This window comes from Arachis stenosperma, chromosome 4 (genome assembly GCF_014773155.1).
Source record: "Arachis stenosperma cultivar V10309 chromosome 4, arast.V10309.gnm1.PFL2, whole genome shotgun sequence".
NCBI classification, from domain to species: Eukaryota; Viridiplantae; Streptophyta; class Magnoliopsida; order Fabales; family Fabaceae; genus Arachis; species Arachis stenosperma.
This window is the reverse complement of record NC_080380.1, coordinates 56,918,880-56,946,679: the sequence shown is the minus strand read 5'-3', so window position 1 is coordinate 56,946,679 and position 27,800 is coordinate 56,918,880. Positions and strand designations below refer to the sequence as shown.

The 27,800-nt window shown below is 40.7% G+C and overlaps 1 protein-coding gene across 1 annotated transcript; it reads right to left on the bottom strand.

Moving 5' to 3' along the window:
- Positions 1 to 19,686: 19,686 nt before the first annotated feature.
- LOC130975005 (uncharacterized) lies at positions 19,687 to 20,115 on the bottom strand. Its single transcript, XM_057899840.1, has one exon. The coding sequence runs from the start codon at positions 20,113 to 20,115 to the stop codon at positions 19,687 to 19,689; it is 429 nt and encodes a 142-aa protein (XP_057755823.1).
- Positions 20,116 to 27,800: the final 7,685 nt, after the last annotated feature.

The following is a 27,800-nucleotide window of genomic DNA, read 5'->3' as shown; positions in this document are numbered from 1 at the left end:
GAGGTTGCGCACCCTCTTCAACATCAATATCAAGCTTCTTGGAAGAGTGCTCCATGATGCTACATTCCTATGGACCTTCAACATCTCCTAAATCTTCAACCACTTCTTCCTTTTCTTCAACAATCATGGCTTTCTCTAGTTGCTCCAACACAAAATTTGACTCCTCCTTCTCCACCGGATTTTCCAATTTCTCTTTCATGCTTTGCTCTTCTTTCGACTTTTCACTTGTGGTCACGGAAGTACCTTGAGTATTCAAACATTGGTGGGCTAAAGTGTGCACCACCTTGGTCAAATTGGTCACAAACTCAAATGTATCCCGCTTCATGGCTTCTTGTCCTTGGAGTAACAAAGTGAGAGGATCGTCTATTGGGGCTTAGGGTGAATAGGAAGGTTCATTATTTTGGAGAGAGGGTTCATAGTAGGAAGGTGGTTCTTCTTGGTAAGGGTATGGAGATGGTGAGTGTTGAGGTGGTTCATGGTAGTAATCTTGATAGGGTTGTGGTGGTTCTAAAGGTTCTTGCTCATAATGGTCATAAGAATGTGGTATGGGTGATTGGTCATATGATGGATATGGATTATAGGGCGGTGTTTGGTAATGAAAGGTTTGTGAGAATGGTTGAGGTTCATGTTGAGGATGAGATTCATAGGTGTATGATGGTTGTTGTTGAGTGTCACAAAAAGAGTCATCATAGCCGTTAAATTGGCATGCATTAGGATGGGAATTATACCAATAAGTATCTGGAGGTTGTTGCCAATAGGAGTGATCAATTTCTTGAGGCTCCTTCCATCTTTGAGTGTTCCATCCTTGGTACATGTTATCATTGAAGTGCATATTTCCTACAACACAATTAGAACCAAACCCAAAGCCAAATTCATAGTGAGAGAATAAAATAAAACTAACAAAAATTAAGAAACAAACAAAAGATAAACCTATTCACAATATTCACATATGTACAATAACCAATAATATAACACCATTGCAAATCCCCGGCAACGGCGCCATTTTGATGATTGGATTTTTGACGGTTTAGAATTTCACAAATGAAATCTCGTTGAAGTATAGTCTCTAAACCAACAATAATCCTTTTGTCACAAGTACAAACCCCTAAAATCTATAAACCGAAGTATTTAAACCTCGGGTCGTTCTCCCTAGGATTTACAATAAAGTGTCTTGTTATTGGTTAGAAATGTGTTTTGGGGTTTTGGATAAGAAGAATGAAAAGTAAATGGCAATGAAAATAAACTAACAACTATAAAAGGCTCTTGGCAAGGTATGAAAATTAGAAGTCCTATCCTAGTTATACTTCTCAATTGTGATGAGAATTGTTCATTGCTACCACTTAGTTAACCCTTACTAAATAAAGGAAAGTCAAGTGGATGAATTGACTTGAGCCACAAGTCCTAGCCAACTCCCAAGGAAAGACTAGCTTTAGTGCACTCCAAACCAATTAGCAATCTCTCCAATTACCAATCAACAAAGGAATTAGATAACTCAAGTGACACTAATTACTCTACCTAGGCCAAGAGGAACAAAATCTATGCTATATCTAGAAGAGGCATTTCAACAAACACATAAAAGGCAATAAAAGTAAACAACATAAATTACAAGAATTAAAGAGAGATCTAACTACAAAGGCAAGAGATCAACAATAGAAAAGCAAAGAAGAACAATTATTATTAATTACCTCTTATTGAATTGAAAGAAAATGGGAGAAACAAAAGTAGATCTACAACAAAATACAAGAACAACATAAAGGAAATTACACAAAAGAATGGAAGAAGAATGAATGTAACTACAAAGAATTGAGAAGATAGAAGTAAAAGAAGATGAATTAAAATCTAGATCTAAGAACTAAACCTAATCCTAATCCTAGAGAGAAGTGAGAGCTTCTCTCTCTTGAAACTAACTCTAACTACAAAACTATGACTAATGATTAAAAGTATAAAAAGTATGTTCATTCCCCCTTCAATCCTTGGCTTAAATAGCATCAGAAATGAGTTGGATTGGGCCCACAAGGCTTCTAAAATTGCTGGACACGTGTTGCATTAAGTGGGTCATATGCCACCATCGGCACGTGATCAGGGTAAAATTTGTCTCTCAACAAATTCCCATTCGGCAAGTGTACCGAATTTGTCGTCAAGTAAAAACTCACAATAGAGTGAGGTCGAATCCCACAGGGATTGATTGATCAAGCAACTTTAATTCGAGGAATAATCTAGTTGAGCGAATCCATGAATAGAGTTGATAATTGCAGAAATTAAAATGACAGGAAAGTAAATGACTGAAAGCAAATAGCAGAATTGTAAATGGGAATGGGGGAATTGCTCATAAAAGTAAATTGCAGAAAATAAAGAGAATGGGTAAGATCATAAATGGGGAGTTCATTGGGCTTAGGAGATGTTGCATTCTCCGGATCAATTTCATTTTCATCTCTTCCTCAATCAATGCACTCATTGATCTCCTTGGCAATCTTAAGTGATTGAATCACAATTTCTTGCAATTCAATCTCTCAAATCTTGATCAATAGCCAATTCCTTGGTCAATTGCTCATGAGAAGAGATGAAGTGTGGTCACTGATTATACCACATGCACTTCCCAAATCAAATGCTTAGAGGGTTATAGCCACATACCCATCCACACTCAATTTGGTCCAGCATGAGAAAGCATTTCTAGCTAATCTCTTCATTCCTCTTTCAAGGATCCAAAGAGATCCATGTTTGAATAGCTTCTTTTCCAAGATAACTATCCAATTGGATGAGGATCGAAAGCTTTCAAGTAAAATCAAAAGGAAAGATAGAAGAAGAATAAGAAAATTAGTATTGATCCATCAAATTACAACAGAGCTCCCTAACCCAATGAAGGGTTTTAGTTGTTCATAGCTCTATATATCAAAATCAAAGATGGAGAATACATGATAAAGCTAGAAGTACAAAGAAAGTAAATACAAAGAGTAGTTCTCTGTCCTAGCTCCTTCCAAAAAGCTCCCCCTCTCTTTCAAAACTACTCCTATATATACTACTCTTCTCAGCTTCTAGTTAGCTCTTCAAGTCTTGGGCCTCTGGATCTTTGAACTTGAAGCAGTTCCTTTCTTCAATTGGGCTTGGCTTACTTGCAGAGAGATAGTGTGAAGTGGGCATAGACTTTAGCTCAAGACGTTAGGGGTTTTTATCATTTAGTGAGAATACAAGTTCGAGGACGTTAGTGACACTTAACATTGTCACTAACGTTGCCATGCACCCCTTTGCCTCACGTTAAAGCCCACGTTAACTGGGTTAACATGGCTTTTAACGTTGCCTTGTTAGCCTTCGAGAACGTTAGTGACATTCAACATTGTCACTAACGTTCAAGTGTGCCCCTCCTTGCTTCACGTTAAAGCTCACGTTAACTAGGTTAACGTGGCTTCTAACGTGGCTTTTGCCAACCTTCGAGAACGTTAGTGACACTCAACATTGTCACTAACATTCAAGTGTGCCCCTAGGTCTCATGTTAGAGTCCACGTTAACTAGGTTAACGTGGCTTCTAACGTGGCCATTCTTAGCCATCCTAACGTTAGTGACAATGTTGAGTGTCACTAACGTTGGCTCATTCTTCATTCCTCATTGTTAGCTTCCACGTTAACCAAGTTAACGTGGAAGTCAACGTGGCTCTTGGGGGTTGTGTGGTTGCTCCAACATTAGTGACAATGTTGAGTGTCACTAACGTTGTCGACAACTCTCCATCTCTTACGTTAGCTCCTACGTTAACCAAGTTAACGTGGGAGTTAACGTGGCTCTTTGCACCTTTGGCCAACGTTAGTGACAATGTTGACTGTCATTAACGTTGGCTTCTCTTCCCCCTTTAACGTTAGAGGCCACGTTAACTAGGTTAATGTGGCTTCTAATGTGGCCATTTGTGAGCAATTGCCAACTGATGGGCGGATAATTTATACGCTTTTTGGCATTATTTTTAGGTAGTTTTTAGTAAGTTCAAGCTACTTTTAGGGATGTTTTCATTAGTTTTTATGTTAAATTCACATTTCTGGACTTTACTATGAGTTTGTGTGTTTTTCTGTGATTTCAGGTAATTTCTGGCTGAAATTGAGGGACTTGAGCAAAACTCTGAAAAAGGCTGACAAAAGGACTGCTGATGCTGTTGGAATCTGACCTCCCTGCACTCAAAATGGATTTTCTGGAGCTACAGAACTCCAAATGGCGTTCTCTCAACGGCGTTGGAAAGTAGACATCCAGAGCTTTCCAGCCATATATAATAGTCCATACTTTATTCGGAAATTCATGACGTAACTTGGCGTTGAACGCCAAGTACACGCTGCTGTCTGGAGTTAAACGCCAGAAAAACGTCATGATCCGGAGTTGAACGCCCAAAACACATCATAACTCGGAGTTCAACTCCAAGAGAAGCCTCAGCTCGTGGATTGATCAAGCTCAGCCCAAGCATACACCAAGTGGGCCCCGGAAGTGGATTTATGCATCAATTACTTACTCACGTAAACCCTAGGAGCTAGTTTATTATAAATAGAACTTTTTACTATCATATTATCATCCCGGATTGTATTTTGAATCCTGTGATCACGTTTTGGGGGCTGGCCTTTCGGCCATGCCTGAACCTTTCACTTATGTATTTTCAACAGTGGAGTTTCTGCACACCATAGATTAAGGGTGTGGAGCTCTGCTGTACCTCAAGTTTTAATGCAATTACTATTGTTTTCCATCCAAATCATCTTCATTCTTATTCCAAGATATACGTTGCACTTCACTTTGATGAATGTGATGATCCGTGACACTCATCATCATTCTCACCTATGAACGCGCGTGATTGACAACCACTTCCGTTCTATTTTAGGCCGGGCGCATATCTCTTAGATTCCCCAACAGAGTCTTCGTGGTATAAGCTAGATGGATGGCGGCATTCATGGGGATCCGGAAAGTCTAACCTTGTCTGTGGTATTCCGAGTAGGATCCTGGGAATCCGGAAAGTCTAACCTTGTCTGTGATATTCCGAGTAGGATTCCGGTATTGAATGACCGTGACGAGCTTCAAACTCCTGAAGGCTGGGCGTGATGACAAATGCAAAAGAATCAATGGATTCTACTCCAGCCTGATTGAGAACCGACAGATGATTAGCCGTGCCGTGACAGAGCATTTGGACCATTTTCACTGAGAGGATGGGATGTAGCTATCAACCAAGGGTGATGCCTCCAGACGATTAGCCGTGCAGTGACAGCGCATAGGACCATTTTCCCGAGAGGATTAAAAGTAGCCATTGATGATGGTGATGCCCTACATACAGCTTGCCATGGAAAGAAGTAAGAAGGATTGAAGGAAGAGTGAGTAGTGAAGTAGAGTTTCAAGAGGAACACAGCATCTCCATACACCTATCTGAAATTTCCACTATTGATTTACATAAGTATTTCTATCCCTTTTTATTTTCTTTTTATTATTAATTTTCAAAACCATAAACCAATTTAATCTGCCTAACTGAGATTTACAAGGTGACCATAGCTTGCTTCATACCAACAATCTCTGTGGGATCGACCCTTACTCGCGTAAGGTTTATTACTTGGACGACCCAGTACACTTGCTGGTTAGTTGAACGGAGTTGTGAATTCCAATAGAGCCAATTATTAAATTTCATACAAGTACAAAGAGCATGGATCACAATTTCGTCCACCAAGTTTTTGGCGCCGTTGCTGGGGATTGTTCGAGTATGGACAACTGACGGTTCATCTTGTTGCTCAGATTAGGTAATTTTCTTTTCAAAAATCTTTTTCAAAAATTTTTCTTTTATTTTTCGTTTTTCTAAACTTTGTTTTCGAAAAAAAAAAATTAATAAAAATCCAAAAAAAATCATAAAATCATAAAAATCAAAAATATTTTGCGTTTCTTGTTTGAGTCTTGAGTCAATTTTTAAGTTTGGTGTCAATTGCATGCTTTTAAAAATTTTTCTTGCATTTTTTGAAAATCCCATGCATTCATAGTGTTCTTCATGATCTTCAAGTTGTTCTTGATAAGTCCTCTTGTTTGATCTTGATGTTTTCTTGTTTTGTGTTGTTTGTTGTTTTTCATATGCATTTTTTGTTTGTTAGAGTCCATGCATTAAAGATTTCTAAGTTTGGTGTCTTGGATGTCTTCTTTGCATCAAAAAAATTTTTCAAAATTATGTTCTTGATGTTCATCATGATCTTCAAAGTGTTCTTGGTGTTCATCTTGACATTCATAGCATTCTTGCATGCATTCATTGTTTTGATCTAAAAATTTCATGCATTGAGTAATCTTGTTGTTTTTCTCTCTCATAATTAAAAATTCAAAAATCAAAAAAATATCTTTTCCTTATTTCCCTCCAATTTTCGAAATTTTGGGTTGACTTGGTCAAAAATTTTTAAAATTAGTTGTTTCTTACAAGTCAAGTCAAAATTTCAATTTTAAAAATCTTATCTTTTCAAAATCTTTTTCAAAAATCATATCTTTTTCATTTTTTTAGTTTTTTTATTATTTTTGAAAATTTTAAAAATTATTTTTCAAAAATCTTTTTCTTAGCTTTTATATCTAATTTTCGAAAATTAGCTAACAATTGATGTGATTGGTTCAAAAATTTGAAGTTTGTTACTTTCTTGTTAAGAAAGGTTCAATCTTTAAATTCTAGAATCTTATCTTGTAGTTTCTTGTTAGTTAAGTCATTTTAAAAATTGGATTTATTTCAAAATATCTTATCTAACTTCTTATCTTCTCATCTTTTTAAAATTTTATTTTAAAATCTTTTTCAATCAACTAACTAACTTTTTGTTTGTTTCTTATCTTTTTCAAAATCACCTAACTACTCTTTCCTCTCTAATTTTCGAAAATATCTCACCCCTTTTCAAAAATTATTTTTAATTAACTAATTGTTTCATGTTTTAATTTTAATTACATCTTATCTCTAATTTTTGAAAATACTAACCCCTTTTTCAAAATTATTTTCGAAATTCTCTTTCTCTCTTCTTATTCTATTTAATTATTTATTTACTAACACTTCTCTTCACCCCTCTTCATCTAAAAATCCGAATTCTTCTTCACTCTTTCCTCCCTTCTTTTTCTACTAACATAAAGGAATCTCTATACTGTGACATAGAGGATTCCTCTTTCTTTTCTTGTTTTCTTCTCTTTCATATGAGTAGGAACAAGGATAAAGGCACTCTTGTTGAAATTGATCCAGAACCTGAAAGGATCCTGAAGAGGAAATTAAGAGAAGCTAAGTTACAACAATCCAGAAACAACCTTTCAGAAATTTTCGAACAAGAGAAGGAGATGGCAGCCAAAAATAATAATAATGCAAGGAGAATGCTTGGTGACTTCACAAAGCCAACGTCCAAGTTTGATGGAAGAAGCATCTCCATTCCTGCCATTGGAGCCAACAACTTTGAGCTTAAACCTCAGCTAGTTACCTTAATGCAACAAAACTGCAAGTTTTATGGACTTCCATCTGAAGATCCTTATCAGTTTTTAACTGAGTTCTTGCAGATCTGTGAGACTGTAAAGACGAATGGAGTTGATCCTGAAGTCTACAGACTCATGCTTTTCCCTTTTGCTGTAAGAGACAGAGCTAGAATATGGTTGGATTCACAACCTAAGGATAGCCTGGACTCCTGGGATAAGCTGGTCACAGCCTTCGTGGATAAATTCTTTCCTCCTCAAAAGCTGAGCAAGCTGAGAATGGATGTTCAAACCTTCAAACAAAAAGATGGTGAATCCCTCTATGAAGCTTGGGAAAGATACAAGCAGCTGACCAAAAGATGTCCAGCTGACATGTTTTCAGAATGGACCATATTAGATATATTCTATTATGGTCTATCTGAATTTTCGAAAATGTCATTGGACCATTCTGCAGGTTGATCTATTCACCTGAAGAAAACGCCTGAAGAGGCTCAAGAACTCATTGATATGGTTGCAAACAACCAATTCATGTACACTTCTGAGAGGAATTCTGTAAATAATGGGATATCTCAGAAGAAAGGAGTTCTTGAAATTGATGCTCTGAATGCCATATTGGCTCAGAACAAAGTGTTGACTCAACAGGTCAACATGATCTCTCAAAATCCGAATGGATGGCAACATGCATCCAACAGTACTAGAGAGGCAGCTTCTGAAGAAGCTTATGATCCTGAGAACCCTGCCATGGCAGTGGTTAATTACATGGGTGAACCTTATGGAAACACCTATAACTCATCATGGAGAAATCATCCAAATTTCTCATGGAAGGATCAACAAAAGCCTCAACAAGGCTTTAACAATGGTGGACGCAATAGGCTGAGCAATAGCAAGCCATATCCATCATCTTCTCAGCAACAGATAGAGAATTCTGAACAAAACACTTCTAATTTAGCCAATATAGTCTCTGATCTGTCAAAGGCCACTTTCAGTTTCATGAGTGAAACAAGATCCTCCATTAAAAATCTGGAGGCACAAGTGGGCCAGCTGAGTAAGAAAGTCATTGAAACTCCTCCCAGTATTCTCCCAAGCAATACAGAAGAGAATCCAAAAGGAGAATGCAAGGCCATTGATATAATCAATGTGGCCGAATGCACTAGGGAGGAGGAGGACGAAAATCCTAGTGAGGAATACCTCCTGGGACGTCCCTCAAGCAAGAAGGAGTTTCCTATTAAGGATCCAAAGGAATCTGAGGCTCATATAGAGACCATAGAGATTCCATTAAATCTCCTTCTGCCATTCATGAGCTCTGAAGACTATTCTTCCTCTGAAGAGGATGAAGATATAACTGGAGAGCAAGTTGCTCAATATTTAGGAGCTATCATGAAGCTGAATGCCAAGTTGTTTGGTAATGAGACTTGGGAAAGTAAACCTCCCTTGCTCATTAGTGAACTAGATACCTGGATTCTACAAATTTTACCTCAAAAGAGACAAGATCCTGACAAGTTCTTAATACCTTGTACCATAGGCACCATGACCTTTGAAAAAGCTCTGTGTGATATGGGGTCAGGGATAAATCTTAAGCCACTCTCTGTAATGGAGAAGCTGGGGATCATTGAGGTACAACCTGCCTTGTTCTCATTACAATTGGCAGACAAGTCATTGAGACAAGCTTATGGAATAGTAGAGGATGTGCTAGTAAAGGTTGAAGGCCTTTACATCCCTGCTGATTTCATAATCTTAGACACTAGGAAGGAAGAGGATGATTGCATCATCCTTGGAAGACCTTTCCTAGCCACAGCAGGAGCTGTGATAGATGTCAACAGAGGTGAATTAGTCCTTCAATTGAATGGGGACTACCTTGTGTTTAAGGCACATGGCCACCCCTCTGTGACAAAAGAGAGTAAGCATGAAGAGCTTCTCTCAGTTCAAAGTCAAGAAGAGCCCACACAGTCAAACTCTAAGTTTGGTGTTGTGAGGCCACAACCAAACTCTAAGTTTGGTGTCAAGACCCCATATCCAAACTCTAAGTTTGGTGTTGGGACTATACAACATTGACCTGATCACCTTGTGGCTCCATGAGAGCCACTATCAAGCTATTGACATTAAAGAAGCGCTTGTTGGGAGGCAACCCAATTTTATTTATCTAATTTTTATTTTATTCTATATTATTGTTATTTTGTGTTTTATTAGGTACATGATCATGAGGAGTCACGAAAAAATCATAAAAATTAAAAACAGAGTCAAAAACAGCAGAAAAAAATCCGCACCCTTGAGGAAGCACAGGCTGGCGTTCAACGCCAATAAGATGCATCTGGCCGGCGTTCAACGCCAGAACAGAGCATCATTCTGGCGCTGAACGCCAGAAATAAGCAACATTCTGGCGTTGAACGCCAGGAATGTGCCCAGAGAAGAAAAACTGGCGCTGAACGCCAGTAACAAGCATGAAACTGGCGTTTAACGCCAGAAACATGCTTTACATGGGCGTTGAACGCCCAGAATGTGCACCACACGGCGTTTAAACACCAGAATGGTGTGCAAAGGCAATTCACATGCCTATTTGGTGCAGGGATAGAATTTCTTGACACCTCAAGACCTGTGGACCCCACAGGATCACCTCAGGATCTGTGGACCCCACAGGATCCCCACCTACCATATTCCCACCTTACCTCCTAATCCTAGTTTTTGTGATTACTCTTTCCCATGTCACACTTCCCAACACTCTTCACCAATCACCTCAATTCCTCTTCCCAATTACCCCATTCACCACTCACATCTATCCACTCTTCCCCATAAACCCCACCTACCTTCAAAAAAATTCAAAACCATTTTCCCACCCATTCCCACCCAAAATGGCCGAACATACACTCCCCCCTCTCCCTATAAATACCCTTCCATTCTACTTCATTTTCACACAACTCAAACCCCTCTTCTCCCACTTAGCTAAACCTACATCTCTCCCTATCTACCATATTTTCTTCTTCTTCTTCTTCTCTTCTTTCTTCTCTTGCTCGAGGGCGAGCAATATTTTAAGTTTGGTGTGGTAAAAAGCATAAGCTTTTTGTTTTTCCATTACCATCAATGGCACCTAAGGCCGGAGTATCCTCTAGAAAAGAAAAAGGGAAGACAAAAGCTTCCACCTCCGAGTCATGGGAGATGGAAAGATTCATCTCCAAGAGCCATCAAGACCACTTCTATGATGTTGTGGCAAAGAAGAAGGTGATCCCTGAGGTCCCTTTCAAGCTCAAGAAAAATGAGTATCCGGAGATCCGACATGAAATCCGAAGAAGAGGTTGGGAAGTCCTAACCAACCCCATGCAACAAGTCGGAATCTTAATGGTTCAAGAGTTCTATGCCAATGCATGGATCACTAGGAACCATGATCAAGTTATGAACCCGAGTCCAAAGAATTATCTTACAATGGTTCAGGGGAAATACTTAGATTTTAGTCCGGAAAATGTGAGGTTGGCGTTTCACTTGCCCATGATGCAAGGAGATGAACGCCCCTACACTAGAAGGGTCAACTTTAATCAAAGGTTGGACCAAGTCCTAATGGACATATGTGTGGAAGGAGCTCAATGGAAGAGAGACTCCAAAGGCAAGCCAGTGCAACTAAGAAGACTGGACCTCAAGCCTGTGGCTAGAGGATGGTTGGAGTTCATTCAACGCTCCATCATTCCTACTAGCAACCGATCTGAAGTTACTGTGGATCGGGCCATCATGATTCATGGCATCATGATTGGAGAGGAAGTAGAAGTTCATGAGGTCATCTCCAATGAAATCTATAAAATAGCCGATAAGCCCTCACCCATGGCACGGCTAGCTTTTCCTCACCTTATTTGCCATCTATGTTACTCAGCTGTAGTTATCATAGAAGGAGACACCTCCATTGAAGAGGATAAGCCCATCACCAAGAAGAGGATGGAGCAAGCAAGAGAGACCCTTCACGGTTCTCAAGAGATGCATGAGGAAGCTCATCATCAAGAAATCCCTGAGATGCCTCAAGGGATGCACTTTCCTCCCAACAACTATTGGGAACAACTCAACACTTCCTTAGAAGATTTGAGCCACAATGTTGAACAATTAAGGGTGGAACATCATGAGCACTCCATCATTCTCCAAGAAATAAGAGAAGACCAAAGGGCAATGAGGGAGGAGCAACAAAGGCAAGGAAGGGACATAAAAGAGCTTAAGGACATTGTTGGTCCTTCAAGAAGAAGACGCCACTAAAGGTGGATTCATTCCTTGTTCTTTATTTCTTTCTGTTTTCGGTTTTTAATGTTGTGTTTATATATGTTTTGTGTCTTTACTTCATGATCATTAGTATGTAACCATGTCTTAAAGCTATGAATAAAATCCATTAATCCTTCACCTCTCTTAAATGAAAAATGTTTTAATTCAAAAGAACAAGAAGTACATGAATTTCGAATTTATCCTTGAATTTAATTTAATTATATTGATGTGGTGACAATACTTTTGTTTTCTGAATGAATGCTTAAACAGTGCATATGTCTTTTGATCTTGTTGTTTATGAATGTTAAAATTGTTGGCTCTTGAAAGAATGATGAACAAAGAGAAATGTTATTGATGATCTGAAAAATCATGAAATTGATTCTTGAAGCAAGAAAAAGCAGTGAAAAAGAAGAAGCTTGCGAAAAAAAAATAGAAAGAAAAAGAAAAAGCAAGCAGAAAAAGCCAATGGCCCTTAAAACCAAAAGGCAAGGGTAAAAAGGATCCAAGGCTTTGAGCATCAATGGATAGGAGGGCCCAAGGAAATTAAATCCAGGCCTAAGCGGCTAAATCAAGCTGTCCCTAACCATATGCTTGTGTCATGAAGGTCCAAGTGAAAAGCTTGAGACTGAGTGGTTAAAGTCGTGATCCAAAGCAAAAGAGTGTGCTTAAGAGCTCTGGACACCACTAACTGGGGACTCTAGCAAAGCTGAGTCACAATCTGAAAAGGTTCACCCAGCTATGTGTCTGTGGCATTTATGTATCCGGTGGTAATACTGGAAAACAAAGTGCTTAGGGCCACAGCCAAGACTCATAAGTAGCTGTGTTCAAGAATCAACATGCTTAACTAGGAAAATCAATAACACTATCCGAAATTCTAAGTTCCTAAGAGACGCCAATCACTCTAAACTACAAAGGAAAAAGTGAGATGCCAAAACTGTTCAGAAGCAAAAAGCTACAAGTCCCGCTCATCTAATTAGAATTAATATTCATTGATATTTTGGAATCTATAGTATATTCTCTTCTTTTTATCCTATTTTATTTTCAGTTGCTTGGGGACAAGCAACAATTTAAGTTTGGTGTTGTGATGAGCGGATAATTTATACGCTTTTTGGCATTGTTTTTAGGTAGTTTTTAGTAAGTTCAAGCTACTTTTAGGGATGTTTTCATTAGTTTTTATGTTAAATTCACATTTCTGGACTTTACTATGAGTTTGTATGTTTTTCTGTGATTTCAGGTAATTTCTGGCTGAAATTGAGGGACTTGAGCAAAACTCTGAAAAAGGCTGACAAAAGGACTGCTGATGCTGTTGGAATCTGACCTCCCTGCACTCAAAATGGATTTTCTAGAGCTACAGAAATCCAAATGGCGCGCTCTCAACGGCGTTGGAAAGTAGACATCCAGAGCTTTCCAGCAATATATAATAGTCCATACTTTATTCGGAAATTGACGACGTAACTTGGCGTTGAACGCCAAGTACACGCTGTTGTCTGGAGTTAAACGCCAGAAAAACGTCATGATCCGGAGTTGAACGCCCAAAACACGTCATAACTCGGAGTTCAACTCCAAGAGAAGCCTCAGCTCGTGGATTGATCAAGCTCAGCACAAGCATACACCAAGTGGGCCCCGGAAGTGGATTTATACATTAATTACTTACTCATGTAAACCCTAGGAGCTAGTTTATTATAAATAGAACTTTTTACTATCATATTATCATCCCGGATTGTATTTTGAATCCTGTGATCACGTTTTGGCGGCTGGCCTTTCGGCCATGCCTGAACCTTTCACTTATGTATTTTCAATAGTGGAGTTTCTGCACACCATAGATTAAGGGTGTGGAGCTCTGCTGTACCTCAAGTTTTAATGCAATTACTATTGTTTTCCATCCAAATCATCTTCATTCTTATTCCAAGATATACGTTGCACTTCACTTTGATGAATGTGATGATCCATGACACTCATCATCATTCTCACCTATGAACGCGCGTGATTAACAACCACTTCCGTTCTATTTTAGGCCGGGCGCATATCTCTTAGATTCCCCAACAGAATCTTCGTGGTATAAGCTAGATGGATGGCGGCATTCATGGGGATCCGGAAAGTCTAACCTTGTCTGTGGTATTTCGAGTAGGATCCTGGGAATCCGGAAAGTCTAACCTTGTCTGTGGTATTCCGAGTAGGATTCCGGTATTGAATGACTGTGACGAGCTTCAAACTCCTGAAGGCTGGGCGTGATGACAAACGCAAAAGAATCAATGGATTCTACTCCAGCCTGATTGAGAACCGATAGATGATTAGCCGTGCCGTGACAGAGCATTTGGACCATTTTCACTAAGAGGATGGGATGTAGCTATCAACCAAGGGTGATGCCTCCAGACGATTAGCCGTTCAGTGACAGCGCATAGGACCATTTTCCCGAGAGGATTAAAAGTAGCCATTGATGATGGTGATGCCCTACAAACAGCTTGCCATGGAAAGGAGTAAGAAGGATTGAAGGAAGAGTGAGTAGTGAAGTAGAGTATAAAGAGGAACACAGCATCTCCATACACCTATCTGAAATTCCCACTATTGATTTACATAAGTATTTCTCTCCCTTTTTATTTTCTTTTTATTATTAATTTTCGAAACCATAAACCAATTTAATCTGCCTAACTGAGATTTACAAGGTGACCATAGCTTGCTTCATACCAACAATCTCTGTGGGATCGACCCTTACTCGCGTAAGGTTTATTACTTGGACGACCCAGTACACTTGCTAGTTAGTTGAACGGAGTTGTGAATTCAAATAGAGCCAATTATTAAATTTCATACAAGTACAAAGAGCATGGATCACAATTTCGTCCACCACCAACGTTAGTGACAATGTTGAGTGTCACTAACGTTGGTTCAACTTCTCTTCTCCACGTTAGAGTTCACGTTAACTTAGTTAACATGACTCTTTAACGTGGGCATTGATGGCTTTTGAGAGTGTTTTTGGCAATTACTTTTCTCCTTAACTTTGCAAGTTACCTCCCATTCCTTGCTTCCTTTGGTCCTGAAATCAAGCAATAGAGTGCATCAAAGTTCTAGTCCAAGTCATGGGTAATGCAATATACAATTTTGTCATTAAAATCATGCAAAATCCTCATGAAACAATGTAAAATGTACAATGTATGCTTGAATCAAGGTCTGAGTGAATATCTGCCCAAAACTAACTTATTTTCTAAGAAAATGCATGAAATTACCTAAAAACAGTAAAGAAAAGGTCAGTGAAACTGGCCAAAATGTCCTGGCATCACAACACCAAACTTAAAGCTTGCTTGTCCCTAAGCAAGTACTGGAACGAGAGAATGATGAATGGAATCTCCAGAGAAATGAGTCATTCTTGTGGAAGTCATATTACTGATTTTATGGTGGTTTCATGCATAGCAACTTAGGTTCATTCCACTACTGGCTTTCAGACCTTTATCACCTCCTAAAATACTCACTTTGTTATATCCCATGAGACCTTTATTTATTGATCCTTTTATTGTTATTTCAAGGGCTGTTTGTGTTATTTAGGCTAAGTGTTTTGTAAGGGGGCAACTCTTTAGGATAAGCTTTCAGCCAACACTCCCGAACCAGTTGGTTCAAGGTGCTAGGTGTTGAAGCACCCCTAAGGACTTACTTACTCAAGTCTCTCCCCCATACATACACACCACAGGCATATAGTTTATTTATTTTCTTTCCTTCAGACCTTGGTGTCCAGCACCTCTTTGGGTTACTAAATGCTCTGTGGTGAGGGTTACTCTTGATAGTGGATTTTCAGCTGATAATCCCGGGTTAGTTAACCCAAGTTACTAGGTGATGAAGCACCCCAAAGAGCTTATTCATCCAAGTAGATCCCTCACACAGGAGCACCACAGACACATGTCTTAGGGTAAACCATTGGTGCCTAGCCTTATTGCTTACTCTTTTTCTTTTGTTTTTCACTTCCCTTGTTCTTTCCCTTTTCTCTTATTAGGATCTTGTTGTTATCTTAGTCTCATGGGTATATCAAAAGTAAAGCATTCAGGATAGATAGTTGTCATCCTAACCTTGTGGTTGAACCAACTTAGCTAACTTATGACTACCCCCAAAGATTCATGAATGCACTTCCACATTATGAACTCCTTTCTGGTCTTTTGTAAACATAGACATTCTCTTCTTCATACAAATAGACAGGCTTACAAGTAAATAAAGGAAAGATGCAGTGACACTTAAACCAGAATCACAGACCAAGCTCAACAACAAGGTAGAGTAAAAAAATTGTTTAGGCCTCACTGGTAATCATTAATCAAGATTGCATTTGAGCTTCCAATGTTCGAACTGTAAATATATGGAATTAAGTGACAATACAACCTTCAGGTGACAACTTCTAATCGCCTTCTTTTCATTCTCCTCTTGCTCTTTGCTTCCTTGAGCGAGGGTGCACCATAAGGTTCCTGTAAAGTTATTGGAAGTTGCTTGTTCCCAAAGCACTTGAGGAATAATTAGCTTGCATGTGCTTGTGTCTTATGAACTTGATTTGGTGTGTGAACACCAAACTTAGTTCCTTGTTTAGTACACAATCTTGCACATACGCTGACAACTCATATCTTGTTGTTAACAGAACAATGATTATCTAAAGTCTAACTACATCTAAGTGGTTTCCCTCAATTGGTTAGAGCTAGCAATGTGTTTTTGGGAGCAGGTGTAATTCTAACTAAATATCCTTTTGGTGGAACACCAAACTTTGAATTACACTGTCTCTTTTGATTGTTCTGGTGTGAAATACCAACTTAGCTCCTTGCAATACAGGGGAGACAACTTGTGATTTTTATTAAAATGAAGATGAAAATAACTACCTGAGGTTGGGTTGCCTCCCAACAAAGCGCTTTTTTATCGTCGCTAGCTCGACGAGTCCTCACTCACTTGAGATGGTATTTCATTCTGGGGTTTTCCCCCATGTTACCTAGATAATGCTTGAGTCTTTGTCCATTCACCGTAAAAGTCCTTTCTAACCCTTCATCCATGACTTCTACATGCCCGTACGGCGAGACCTTTGTGACAAGAAAGGGCCCGGACCACCTGGATTTGAGTTTTCCTGGGAACAGCCTTAGTTTGAAATTTTATAGGAGCACTCGCTGCCCCTTTTCGAAACTTCTGGGTGCAAGATGTGAGTCATGTCTTCTCTTTGCCTTCTCCTTGTACATCTTGGTATTCTCATAGGCTTGTGACCTGAATTCCTCCATCTCTTGCAGCTGCAAGATTCTCTTTGCACCAGCAGCAATGCTATCAAAATTTAGTATCTTGATAGCCCATAAAGCTTTGTGTTCTAGCTCCAGTGGTAAGTGACAGGCTTTACCGTACACCAGCTGATATGGGGACATTCCAAGTGGTGTTTTGAATGCTGTTCTGTATGCCCAAAGAGCATCATCCAGCTTCTTTGACCAATCCTTTCTTGATGCACCCACAGTCTTTTCCAAAATTCTCTTTAGTTCTTTGTTGCAGATCTCAGTTTGTCCATTTGTTTGAGGGTGGTAAGGTGTGGCTACCTTGTGTTTTACCCCATATCGTAGGAGAAGGGCCTCTAATGGTCTGTTACAATAATGGCTCCCTCCATCACTGATGAGGGCTCTTGGGACTCCAAACCGGTTAAAAATATTCTTCCTGAGGAAGTTCATAACCACCTTGTTATCATTTGTTGGAGTTGCAATTGCCTCCACCCACTTGGAGACATAATCCACAGCTACTAAGATGTACTTGTTTGCATATGAAGTTGGAAATGGCCCCATGAAATCTATTCCCCACACATCAAACAGTTCTAGCTCTAGAATAAAATTTTGTGGCATGGCATTTCTTTTGGGCAAATTTTCCGCTCTTTGGCATTCGTTGCAACTTTTTACCAGTTCCTTGGCATTCTTGAAAAGGGTTGGCCAAAAAAAACCACTTTGTAGAACCTTTGCTGCAGTTCTGTCCCCTCCAAAATAGCCTCTATAACTTGAGCTGTGGCAATTCCATCGCACCTCTCGTCCTTCTTCTTCCGAAACACATCTTCTGAGGACTCCATCTGAACACTTCTTGAAGAGATATGGCTCATCCCAGACAAAGTATTTTGCATCATTCATGAGCTTTCTTTTCTGATGTTTATGTATCTCTGGTGGTAAAGCCCTTGTTGCTTTGAAGTTGGCTATGTCTGCAAACCATGGAGCCTTGTGAACTATCATCAACTGCTCATCAGGGAAGAGCTCGTTCACTTGAGTATCATGTCCCCCACCTTCATCCTGAGGGATTCTGGAGAGGTGATCTGCTACCTTGTTCTCCACTCCTTTCTTTTCTCTGATTTCAATATCAAATTCCTGCAACAATAAGATCCATCTTATTAGTCTTGCTTTTGATTCCTGCTTAGCAAACAAATATTTAAGTGCTGTGTGATCTGTGAAAACAATCACTTTTGCACCAATGAGGTATGATCTAAACTTGTCAAATGCGAATACTATTGCCAGCAGTTCCTTTTTGGTTGTGGTATAATTTCTTTGAGCATCATTAAGGACCTTGCTGGCATAGTATATCACATGGACTGAGCTATCTTTCCTCTGTCCTAACACTGCCCCTATTGCATAATCAGATGCATCACACATTAGTTCAAAAGGTAAGTTCCAATCAGGTGGGGAGATGATAGGTGCAGAGGATAGCCTCATTTTCAAGTTCTCAAAAGCCAACATGCATGTTTCAGACAAATGGTGTGTCAGCTACAAGGAGATTGCTTAAGGGCTTTGCTATCTTTGAAAAATCCTTAATAAACCTTCTGTAAAAACCTGCATGCCCTAAAAAGCTCCTAATTGCCTTTACATCACCGGGTGGAGGAAGTTTTTCAATAATTTCCACTTTAGCTCTGTCCACCTCAATACCCTGGTTAGAAATCTTATGACCAAGCACTATTCCTCCTGTCACCATGAAGTGACATTTTTCCAAGTTCAAAACCAGATTGGTCTCTTGACATCTCTTAAATACCAGGGCTAGGTGATGTAGGCAACTAGGAAAAGAATCTCCAAATACCAAAAAATCATCCATAAAAACTTCAATGAATTTCTCTATCATGTCTGAGAAGATAGAAAGCATGCAGCGTTGGAACGTTGCAGGTGCATTACATAGCCCAAATGGCATGCGCCTATAGGCAAACACTCCATATGGGCATGTGAAGGAGGTTTTCTCTTGGTCTCTAGGATCAACCACTATTTGGTTATATCCTGAATAGCCATCGAGAAAACAATAAAATGCATGGCCTGCAAGTCGTTCCAACATCTGGTCCATGAATGGCAGCGGGAAATGATCTTTTCATGTAGCTTCATTGAGTTTTCTGTAGTCTATGCACATCCGCCATCCAGTGACTGTCCTTGTAGGAATTAGTTTGTTCCTCTCATTTGGAACTACAGTTATTCCTCCCTTCTTTGGGACAACATGTACAGGGCTGACCCATGGGCTGTCTGAGATAGGGTATATCACCCCTCCCTGCCATAACTTCATAACCTCTTTCTGTACCACCTCTTTCATAATTGGGTTCAGCCTCCTTTGAGATTGAATGGACGGTTTGGCATCTTCTTCTAGTAGTATCTTGTGCATGCATATGGCTGAGCTTATTCCTTTCAGGTCAACAAGAGTCCATCCAATGGCATCCTTGTGCCTCCGCAGTACTTGGAGTAGTTCATCCTCTTGATCCTGGTTGAGGGATGAGCTTATGATTACTGGGTAACTTCCATTTTTCCCCAAATATGCATATTTGAGAGTAGGTGGCAGTGCTTTGAGCTCAAGCTTTGGTGCCTCTGACTTTTGATTTTCCACCTTGGGCGCTTCTTGTGTATGAATTTCTGTTGCTGCAACCTCTTCACTTGATTCATATTCCTCCCCTACTACCCTCTCTGGCTCTTCAGGTTCTTCTTCCTCAAAGTCCTCATGTACTTCTTCCTCAAGCGCATCTAACCTCATGCATTCCCCGAATTGCTCTGGTGGGTAACTCATGGCCTTGAATACGTTGAAGGTCATCTCTTCATTGTGTAATCTCAAGGTGAGGTCATCTTATTGGACGTCAATGACAGCTCCTGCAGTGGCCAAGAAGGACCTCCCCAGGATAATGGAAGCCTTGGGTTCCTCTTGCATATCCAGGACCACAAAATCTGCTGGGAATATGAACTCTCCCACCTTTACCAACAAATCCTCTACTATGCCGTGAGGGAACTTGAATGATCGGTCTGCCAATTGTAGGGCCATCTTTGTTGGTTTAGCCTCTTCGATATTCATCTTCCTCATCATAACTACTGACATCAAATTGATGCTGGCTCCTAGGTCACAAAGAGCTTTCTCTACCGTGATCTCACCTATGACACAGGGGATCTGAAAACTCCCTAGATCCTTCAATTTCTGGGGTAATTTGTGCTGAATGATAGCACTGCATTCTTCGGTCAGTATCACAGTTTCGTTGTTCTTCCAGCTTCTCTTCTTAGTCATGAGCTCCTTTAAGAACATGGCATAGAGAGGCATTTGTTCTATTGCTTCAGCAAAGGGTATGTTGATTTGTAGCTTTTTGAAGATTTCTAAAAATCTAAAAAATTGGTTGTCATCCCCCTTTTTCTTCAATTGTTGGGGGTATGGAACTCTCGGGACATCCGGCTTCAGCTTCCCTTCTTCTTTTTGACTTTTAGAAGTTGGGCTCTGATCTCCATCTTGCCTTTCTCCTTCGTCAATTGACTCTTCTTCTAGTTTCTTCTGGTCAAATCCCTTCAGTTCCTTTCCACTCCTTAGAGTGATAGCTTGACACTCCTCCTTTTTACTTCTGTTGTTGCTAGAAGTCCGATTGAATAGGTAACCAACTTGTGTTTCAAGCTTCTCAATGGCAGCATCTTAGTTCTGCATATTTGACTGCACTTTCTCTCAGAATGCTTTACTGTCTTGGATGTCTCTGCATATGCTCTCAAGCAAGGTTTCAATCTTAGAGATTCTGTCATCAAATAATGGTATGTTGGGGGTAGAGGTAGAAGAATGACATGTATTGCTGTGGTTTTGTTGGTATGTCCTCTGTGTGAATTATTGGGGAGCTGTGTTGTTGGGGTTGTGACGTCTCTGATCTTGGCCTTAGTCTTGTTGATTCCCCCACCCAAAGTTTGGGTGATTCATCCATCCAGGGTTGTAGGTCTTGGAGTATGGATCATGGTTGTATCTAGGTGAATTCCCAATGTAGTTGGCTTGCTCCTGAGTGCCTTGCTCATCTTCACTTGCTTCCTCTTGAGTTGAAGTGGTGATTGCTGCCACTTGACTTCTCTCCATCTTCTTGGTGAGGTCAGCTAGCTGCTTGGTGATGACCTTGTTTTGAGCAAGCAGAGCATCTACATTGTTCAGCTCCATTACCCCTCTAGTGTTCCCTCTTTCGGAAGCATAGAAGTAGTCATTCTCAGCTACAGTTTCAATGACATCTATGGCTTCCTCGATGGTCTTCTTCTTGTTCAAAGAACCTCCGGATGAATGGTCTACGGCCTTCTTAGATTCATATGACAGTCCTTCATAGAAGATGTGCAGCTGCACCCATTCATTGAACATATCAGATGGACATCTCCTTGTTATGTCTGTAAACCTCTCCCATGCTTCATATAGAGTCTCACCATCTTGTTGCCTGAAAGTTTGGACCTCAGCTCTCAGTTGATTGACTCGTTGAGGAGGGTAAAATCTTGCCAAGAATCTGTTCATAACATCATCCCAAGTCGTCAAGCTATCCTTTGGAAAAGACTCCAACCACTTGGTTGCACTACAAGAAAAAAGGCCTATGGCCACACTTTTTTTTTGCTACGCTTTAAAAGCGTGGCCAAAAGTGGGCTATGGCCACGCTTTTATGAGGGTGGCGATTGAATAGAGATTTGGCCACATTTTTTTTTGCTACGCTTCAAATGCGTGGCGAAAAAGATCAATGGCCACGCTTTTATGAGGGTGGCAATTGATGCGAGATTTGGCTACGTTTTTTTTTGCCACGCTTAAAAAGCGTAGCCATAGAGAGAAACCGGCACGCTTTTAAAGCGTGGCGACAGGTGTTTACTATTGTGGCGTTTTAAAAGCGTAGCCGTTTCCAAAAAGTCTTTTAGCACGTTTCAAAAGCGTGGCCAAAAGATTCCCCCAAAAAAAGTTTTCAAAGAGCTCGTATGTACCCTTCAAATTAAAATGTCTTAAAGTTCTAACTTCAAATTAAAATCTTTCAACGAGCTTGCTCCTTCTTCATTCAAAGACCCTAAGCCCAAACTCCTCCTTCAAATATTAAGCCCCATTTCGTTCAGAAGATAACCCTAAGCCCTCTCTTCATCGTGCCTCACTCTAACCCTCTCTTCATCGTGCCTCACCCTCACCCTAACTCCGCGAGGACGACACTCCGTGAAGAACGTCGCTGCGCTCGTAATGCCTCCGCCGAAAATCCCTCTTCCGGCATCCCTAACCCTCCTTCTGTGGTGATTCTCTCAGGCGGTGACTCCCTCTGCTCACTTGCCGTCGCAAACCCGCCGTCGATGCTCCCTTGCCGCTGCTCCCTTCCGTCGCTGCAAAACCCTAATCCCTTCCGCATCGCTCCCTTTTTCGTACAAGTTTATGAAGGTTTTATATTGTTAATAGTAATTAAAATTGTTATGAAGGTTTTATATTGTTTAAATTTTACATTATTTATGAATTTTGTTAGATTTTATTATGAAGATTAAAAAAAAAAAACAATTGAACTTGAACAAACTTATAGCTACGCTTTAAAAAGGTAGCTATTCCATACAGCAGCCACTTTTTGCCACGCTTAAAAGCGTAGCTATACTTCTAGCTATTGGCACGCTTTAAAAGCGTAGCCATATCTCTAGCTACTGGCACGTTTTAAAAGCGTAGCCATATCTCACGACTTTGTTACACTTTAAAAGCGTAGCCGTATCTCTAGTTATTGGCACCCTTTAAAAGCGTAGCCATATCTCTCGCTATTGTCACGCTTTAAAAGCGTAGCCATATCTAGCTACTGGCACGCTTTAAAAGCGTAGCCATATCCTCTCGCATACGGCCACGTTTAAAAGCGTGGCAATAGATAAAAGCGTGGCGACAAAATAAGCGTGGCCATAGGTCACTAAAAGCGTGGCGATAGAGCAACCGGCACGCTAGCAGTTGTGACCCTTTCAAAAGCGTGCCGGTTGCTCAAAAAGCGTGGCGAAAAGCTATCGCTACGCTTTTTCCCACTTTTCGCTACGCTTTAAAAGCGTAGCAAAATCCTGGTTTTCTTGTAGTGTTGCCTTGTCTCTGAGAGAGAATGGGAACAACAACAATCTATAGACGTCTGGTTGAACGCCATTGGACTTCACTGTGTCACATATTCTCAGGAAGGTGTTTAAGTGTTGGTTGGGGTCTTCTTGGACACCTCCTCCGAACGAGCAATTGTTCTGAACGAGGGTGATGAGCTGTGGCTTTAGTTCAAAGTTGTTGGCATGGATGGTTGGTTTTTGGATGCTACTTCCGCAGTTTCCTGGGTTTGGGTTAATGTAAGAGCCCAAGACTCTTCTATCTTCCCCACTAGGATTTGCTCTATCTCCTCCACCATGGTTGTGCACCTCTTCCTCACGATGGTCTTCCATGGTTGTTTCAAAGTATTCTTCAAAGTGTTCCTCTTCTTCTTCAGCACCCACTACACGTTTTTCTTTTGCCTCCCTTCTTAATCTTAAGAAGGTTCTCTCAGGTTCAGAATCAAAGGAAGTTGAAGCTCCGCTTCTTCTCCCTGTCATACAACCAACAGAGTACAAGCAATAAAAGCAATGCAGAAAGTATCTTGTTAGAATAACTTGTTAGTGTCAGTGATGCAATATATCAAACAGTTAGTGGGTTAGTGAACTGAATTGTAAATAGCAAAGAAAAACTCAGAAACAGGGGAGGGAAAGAATTAAACTAAGACGGAAAGCAAATTAACTAAACTGAAAATTAAATCAAACAAAATACAAATGCTCAATCTAGTGATCCTCAAATGTAATCATTGTCGATGCATAATCAATCCCCGGCAACGGCGCCATAAACTTGATCAGGGTAAAATTTGTCTCTCAACAAATTCCCATTCGGCAAGTGTACCGAATTTGTCGTCAAGTAAAAACTCACAATAGAGTGAGGTCGAATCCCACAGGGATTGATTGATCAAGCAACTTTAATTAGAGGAATAATCTAGTTGAGCGAATCCATGAATAGAGTTGATAATTGCAGAAATTAAAATGACAGGAAAGTAAATGACTGAAAGTAAATAGCAGAATTGTAAATGGGAATGGGGGAATTGCTCATAAAAGTAAATTGCAGAAAATAAAGAGAATGGGTAAGATCAGAAATGGGGAGTTTATTGGGCTTAGGAGATGTTGCATTCTCCGGATCAATTTCATTTTCATCTCTTCCTCAATCAATGCACTCATTAATCTCCTTGGCAATCTTAAGTGATTGAATCACAATTTCTTGCAATTCAATCTCTCAAATCTTGATCAATAGCCAATTCCTTGGTCAATTGCTCATGAGAAGAGATAAAGTGTGGTCACTGATTATACCACATGCACTTCCCAGATCAAATGCTTAAAGGGTTATAGCCACATACCCATCCACACTCAATTTGGTCCAGCATGAGAAAGCATTTCTAGCTAATCTCTTCATTCCTCTTTCAAGGATCCGAAGAGATCCATGTTTCAATAGCTTCTTTTCCAAGATAACTATCCAATTGGATGAGGATCGAAAGCTTTCAAGTAAAATCAAAAGGAAAGATAGAAGATGAATAAGAAAATTAGTATTGATCCATCAAATTACAACAGAGCTCCCTAACACAATGAAGGGTTTTAGTTGTTCATAGCTTTATATATCAAAATCAAAGATGGAGAATACATGATAAAGCTAGAAGTACAAAGAAACTAAATACAAAGAGTAGTTCTCTGTCCTAGCTCCTTCCAAAAAGCTCCCCCTCTCTTTCAAAACTACTCCTATATATACTACTCTTCTCAGCTTCTAGTTAGCTCTTCAAGTCTTGGGCCTCTGGATCTTTGAACTTGAAGCAGTTCCTTTCTTCAATTGGGCTTGGCTTACTTGCAGAGAGATAGTGTGAAGTGGGCATAGACTTTAGCTCAAGACGTTAGGGGTTTTTATCATTTAGTGAGAATACAAGTTCGAGGATGTTAGTGACACTTAACATTGTCACTAACGTTGCCATGCACCCCATTGCCTCACGTTAAAGCCCACGTTAACTGGGTTAACGTGGCTTTTAACGTTGCCTTGTTAGCCTTCGAGAACGTTAGTGACATTCAACATTGTCACTAACGTTCAAGTGTGCCCCTCCTTGCTTCACGTTAAAGCTCACGTTAACTAGGTTAATGTGGCTTCTAACGTGGCTTTTGCCAACCTTCGAGAACGTTAGTGACACTCAACATTGTCACTAACGTTTAAGTGTGCCCCTAGGTCTCACGTTAGAGTCCACGTTAACTAGGTTAACGTGGCTTCTAACGTGGCCATTCTTAGCCATCCCAACGTTAGTGACAATGTTGAGTGTCACTAACGTTGGCTCATTCTTCATTCCTCATCGTTAGCTTCCACGTTAACCAAGTTAACGTGGAAGTCAACGTGGCTCTTGGGGGTTGTGTTGTTGCTCCAACGTTAGTGACAATGTTGAGTGTCACTAACGTTGTCGACAACTCTCCATCTCTTACGTTAGCTCCTACGTTAACCAAGTTAACGTGGGAGTTAACGTGGCTCTTTGCACCTTAGGCCAACGTTAGTGACAATGTTGAGTGTCACTAACGTTGGCTTCTCTTCCCCCTTTAACATTAGAGGCCACGTTAACTAGGTTAACGTGGCTTCTAATGTGGCCATTTGTGAGCAATTGCCAACGTTAGTGACAATGTTGAGTGTCACTAACGTTGGCTCAACTTCTCTTCTCCGCGTTAGAGTTCACGTTAACTTAGTTAACGTGACGCTTTAACGTGGGCATTGATGGCTTTTGAGAGTGTTTTTGGCAATTACTTTTCTCCTTAACTTTGCAAGTTACCTCCTGTTCCGAGGGTTACCTGAAACGTGGAGCTCGGTCGTCTGGCAAGACCCGAGGTGGGGGTTCCGTGACCCGAGCTTGATGCGCTGAGCGGCGGGTTGTTGTACCTGCAATGACACTCCGATGCTTAAGTTAGCATGGGTCCAAGCAGATATGTGTAGAATGTAGAATGTGTCTCATACCTGGGTGCTCCAGTGTATTTATAGTAGTTGGCCGTGATCTTCCCTGGATAAGATATTCTTATCTTATCTTATCTTTTGGGAGTTTTATCTCTATCTTTGTGGAACCGCCTCTTCTAGGCCTTTTCGGCCTTTAGATTTTGGGCTGTGTTCCTTCTGATGGGCCTTCCTTGCATTATCGTCCGAGGTCCGACCTTTAGGCGTGAGCCTTAAGATGAGGTCGGACCTTTTATAATTTTGCCGAGCTGGAGGAGCTCGGTCAGGGTATGAACAGTGCCCCTGCCCGAGTTCGTCCTTTTTTGGGAGGTCGAGCTCGGGCATAGTAGTCTTTTCAAAATTCAAAATGACCGTTCCTGCTTTTATTGCATTTTACCGTTTCTCCTCGATTTCCGTTCGGGCTCTGTGACGGTATTATTTATTTGCTCCCTTCCTTTCGTTTATTCTGTTCCCTTCTTTGTTTTTTAAGTTTCGCCATTTCCTTTTTCCGAGCATCGCTTTTCTCTTTGCTCTTCTTCTCCGAATTTTTCCGCGTGCTTTTTCCGGGGTTTCCTCTGCGCCGCCGTTCCGTTCTCCTTTGTCTTGGAGCTCGTCATCCTCGCTTCCTTCTTCCAGGTTTGTTCCCATCTCTTTTCTTGTGCACATATGCTTCTGTTTCTTTTGTGTGGCTCTTTGTTTGTTTCTTTTTCTCTATGCCTGGGTTGCCCCGAAAAGAGGCGCCGCCATCACTTTGTTTGTTTGTATGGGGGGGCTCTTTTCTCTGGTATTTCGTTTCGGGTTGCTGCATTTTCTTTCTAAAAGATCTTTGTTTCTTGTTTTGCTGAATGGGTTTTCGCCGTCTGCTTTATGATATTTGATTTCTTGTTTGTACTTTTCTTTGTAGGCAAGATTTTTATGTCTCGAAAGGTTCTTCAAGCGATGTCGACCAAGATTCCGAGTGGTCTTGGTTGGGTAGACCCTCTTCCTCTAAAAGTCCCTTCTGTGGTAGATTCTGAATATTTGGCTAGGTTCCGTAGGCACTGTAGCATATGTGAGAATAGAGAGTCTGAGAGGGATTATGAATTAGTAGCCCCGGATTCCGAGGAGAGAGTTTGCTTCCCGCCCTTAGATAGTTCCGAGAAGCTCTTCTTTTACGCTTATGATTGTTTTTTCTCTAAGCTGAGTGTCCGACTTCCTTTTACCGACCTGGAGTCCGAGGTGTTGTGGTCTTGTAACCTTGCCCCTACGCAGCTCCATCCAAATTCTTGGGCATTTTTAAAGCTGTTTCAACTTTTGTGTCAGTTTCTGGGTGTCTCTCCCTCTATTTCCCTTTTTTCCTATTTGTTTGTGTTGACGAAGCCGGGTTCGGGTGGAGGAAAGGTATCTTGGGTCTCCTTTAGGTCTCCTTTTCACGATTTTAAGAACTTTTATTTCAAGGTCCGGGCTGCTGGAGACGTCCGACCTTTCTTTCTAGATGAGAGTGGAGAGCCTTCTTTTCCTCTTTGTTGGCAGGAGAATATAGTGTCTGCTATGTATACCTTTGAGAGTCTAGATGAGGTGGAGCAGGCTTTTGTGGGTGTGGTGAGCAGTTTATGGGGTCGGGCACCTCACTTGGACACGAAGAAAATGTTGGGAGATCCAAGCCTTCTCCGTTCCGAGTTAGGTAGTTCCCGACCTCTTCCGAGATTCATCTTTTTAGTTTTTTGGTTTTGCTTGTTTTTGGTGGAATTTCTGTTGTGGTAATCCTTTTCTTTTTTATTTCTTGCAGAGATGTCTTCTCAGGCGGATTCTATGAAGTTCCTTCGCCGAACGAAGAAGTCTGTGGCTGCTCGGAATATCGAGGCCGGGGAGGCTTCCGCCCGATCTTCTCCGCAGAAGAATACTGTGGGTGTTCAGACTCGGTCGAAGACTATTCCGACTCCCCAATTCCGAGCTATAAGTCAGGATCCTCCGACCTCTGGGCCTGCTACCTCTTCTCCTCC

Coding starts and splice junctions, on each gene's coding strand:
- LOC130975005 (XM_057899840.1), bottom strand. CDS start 20,115: ATGACTAAGAAGAGAAGCTGGAAGAACAACGAAACTGTGATACTGACC.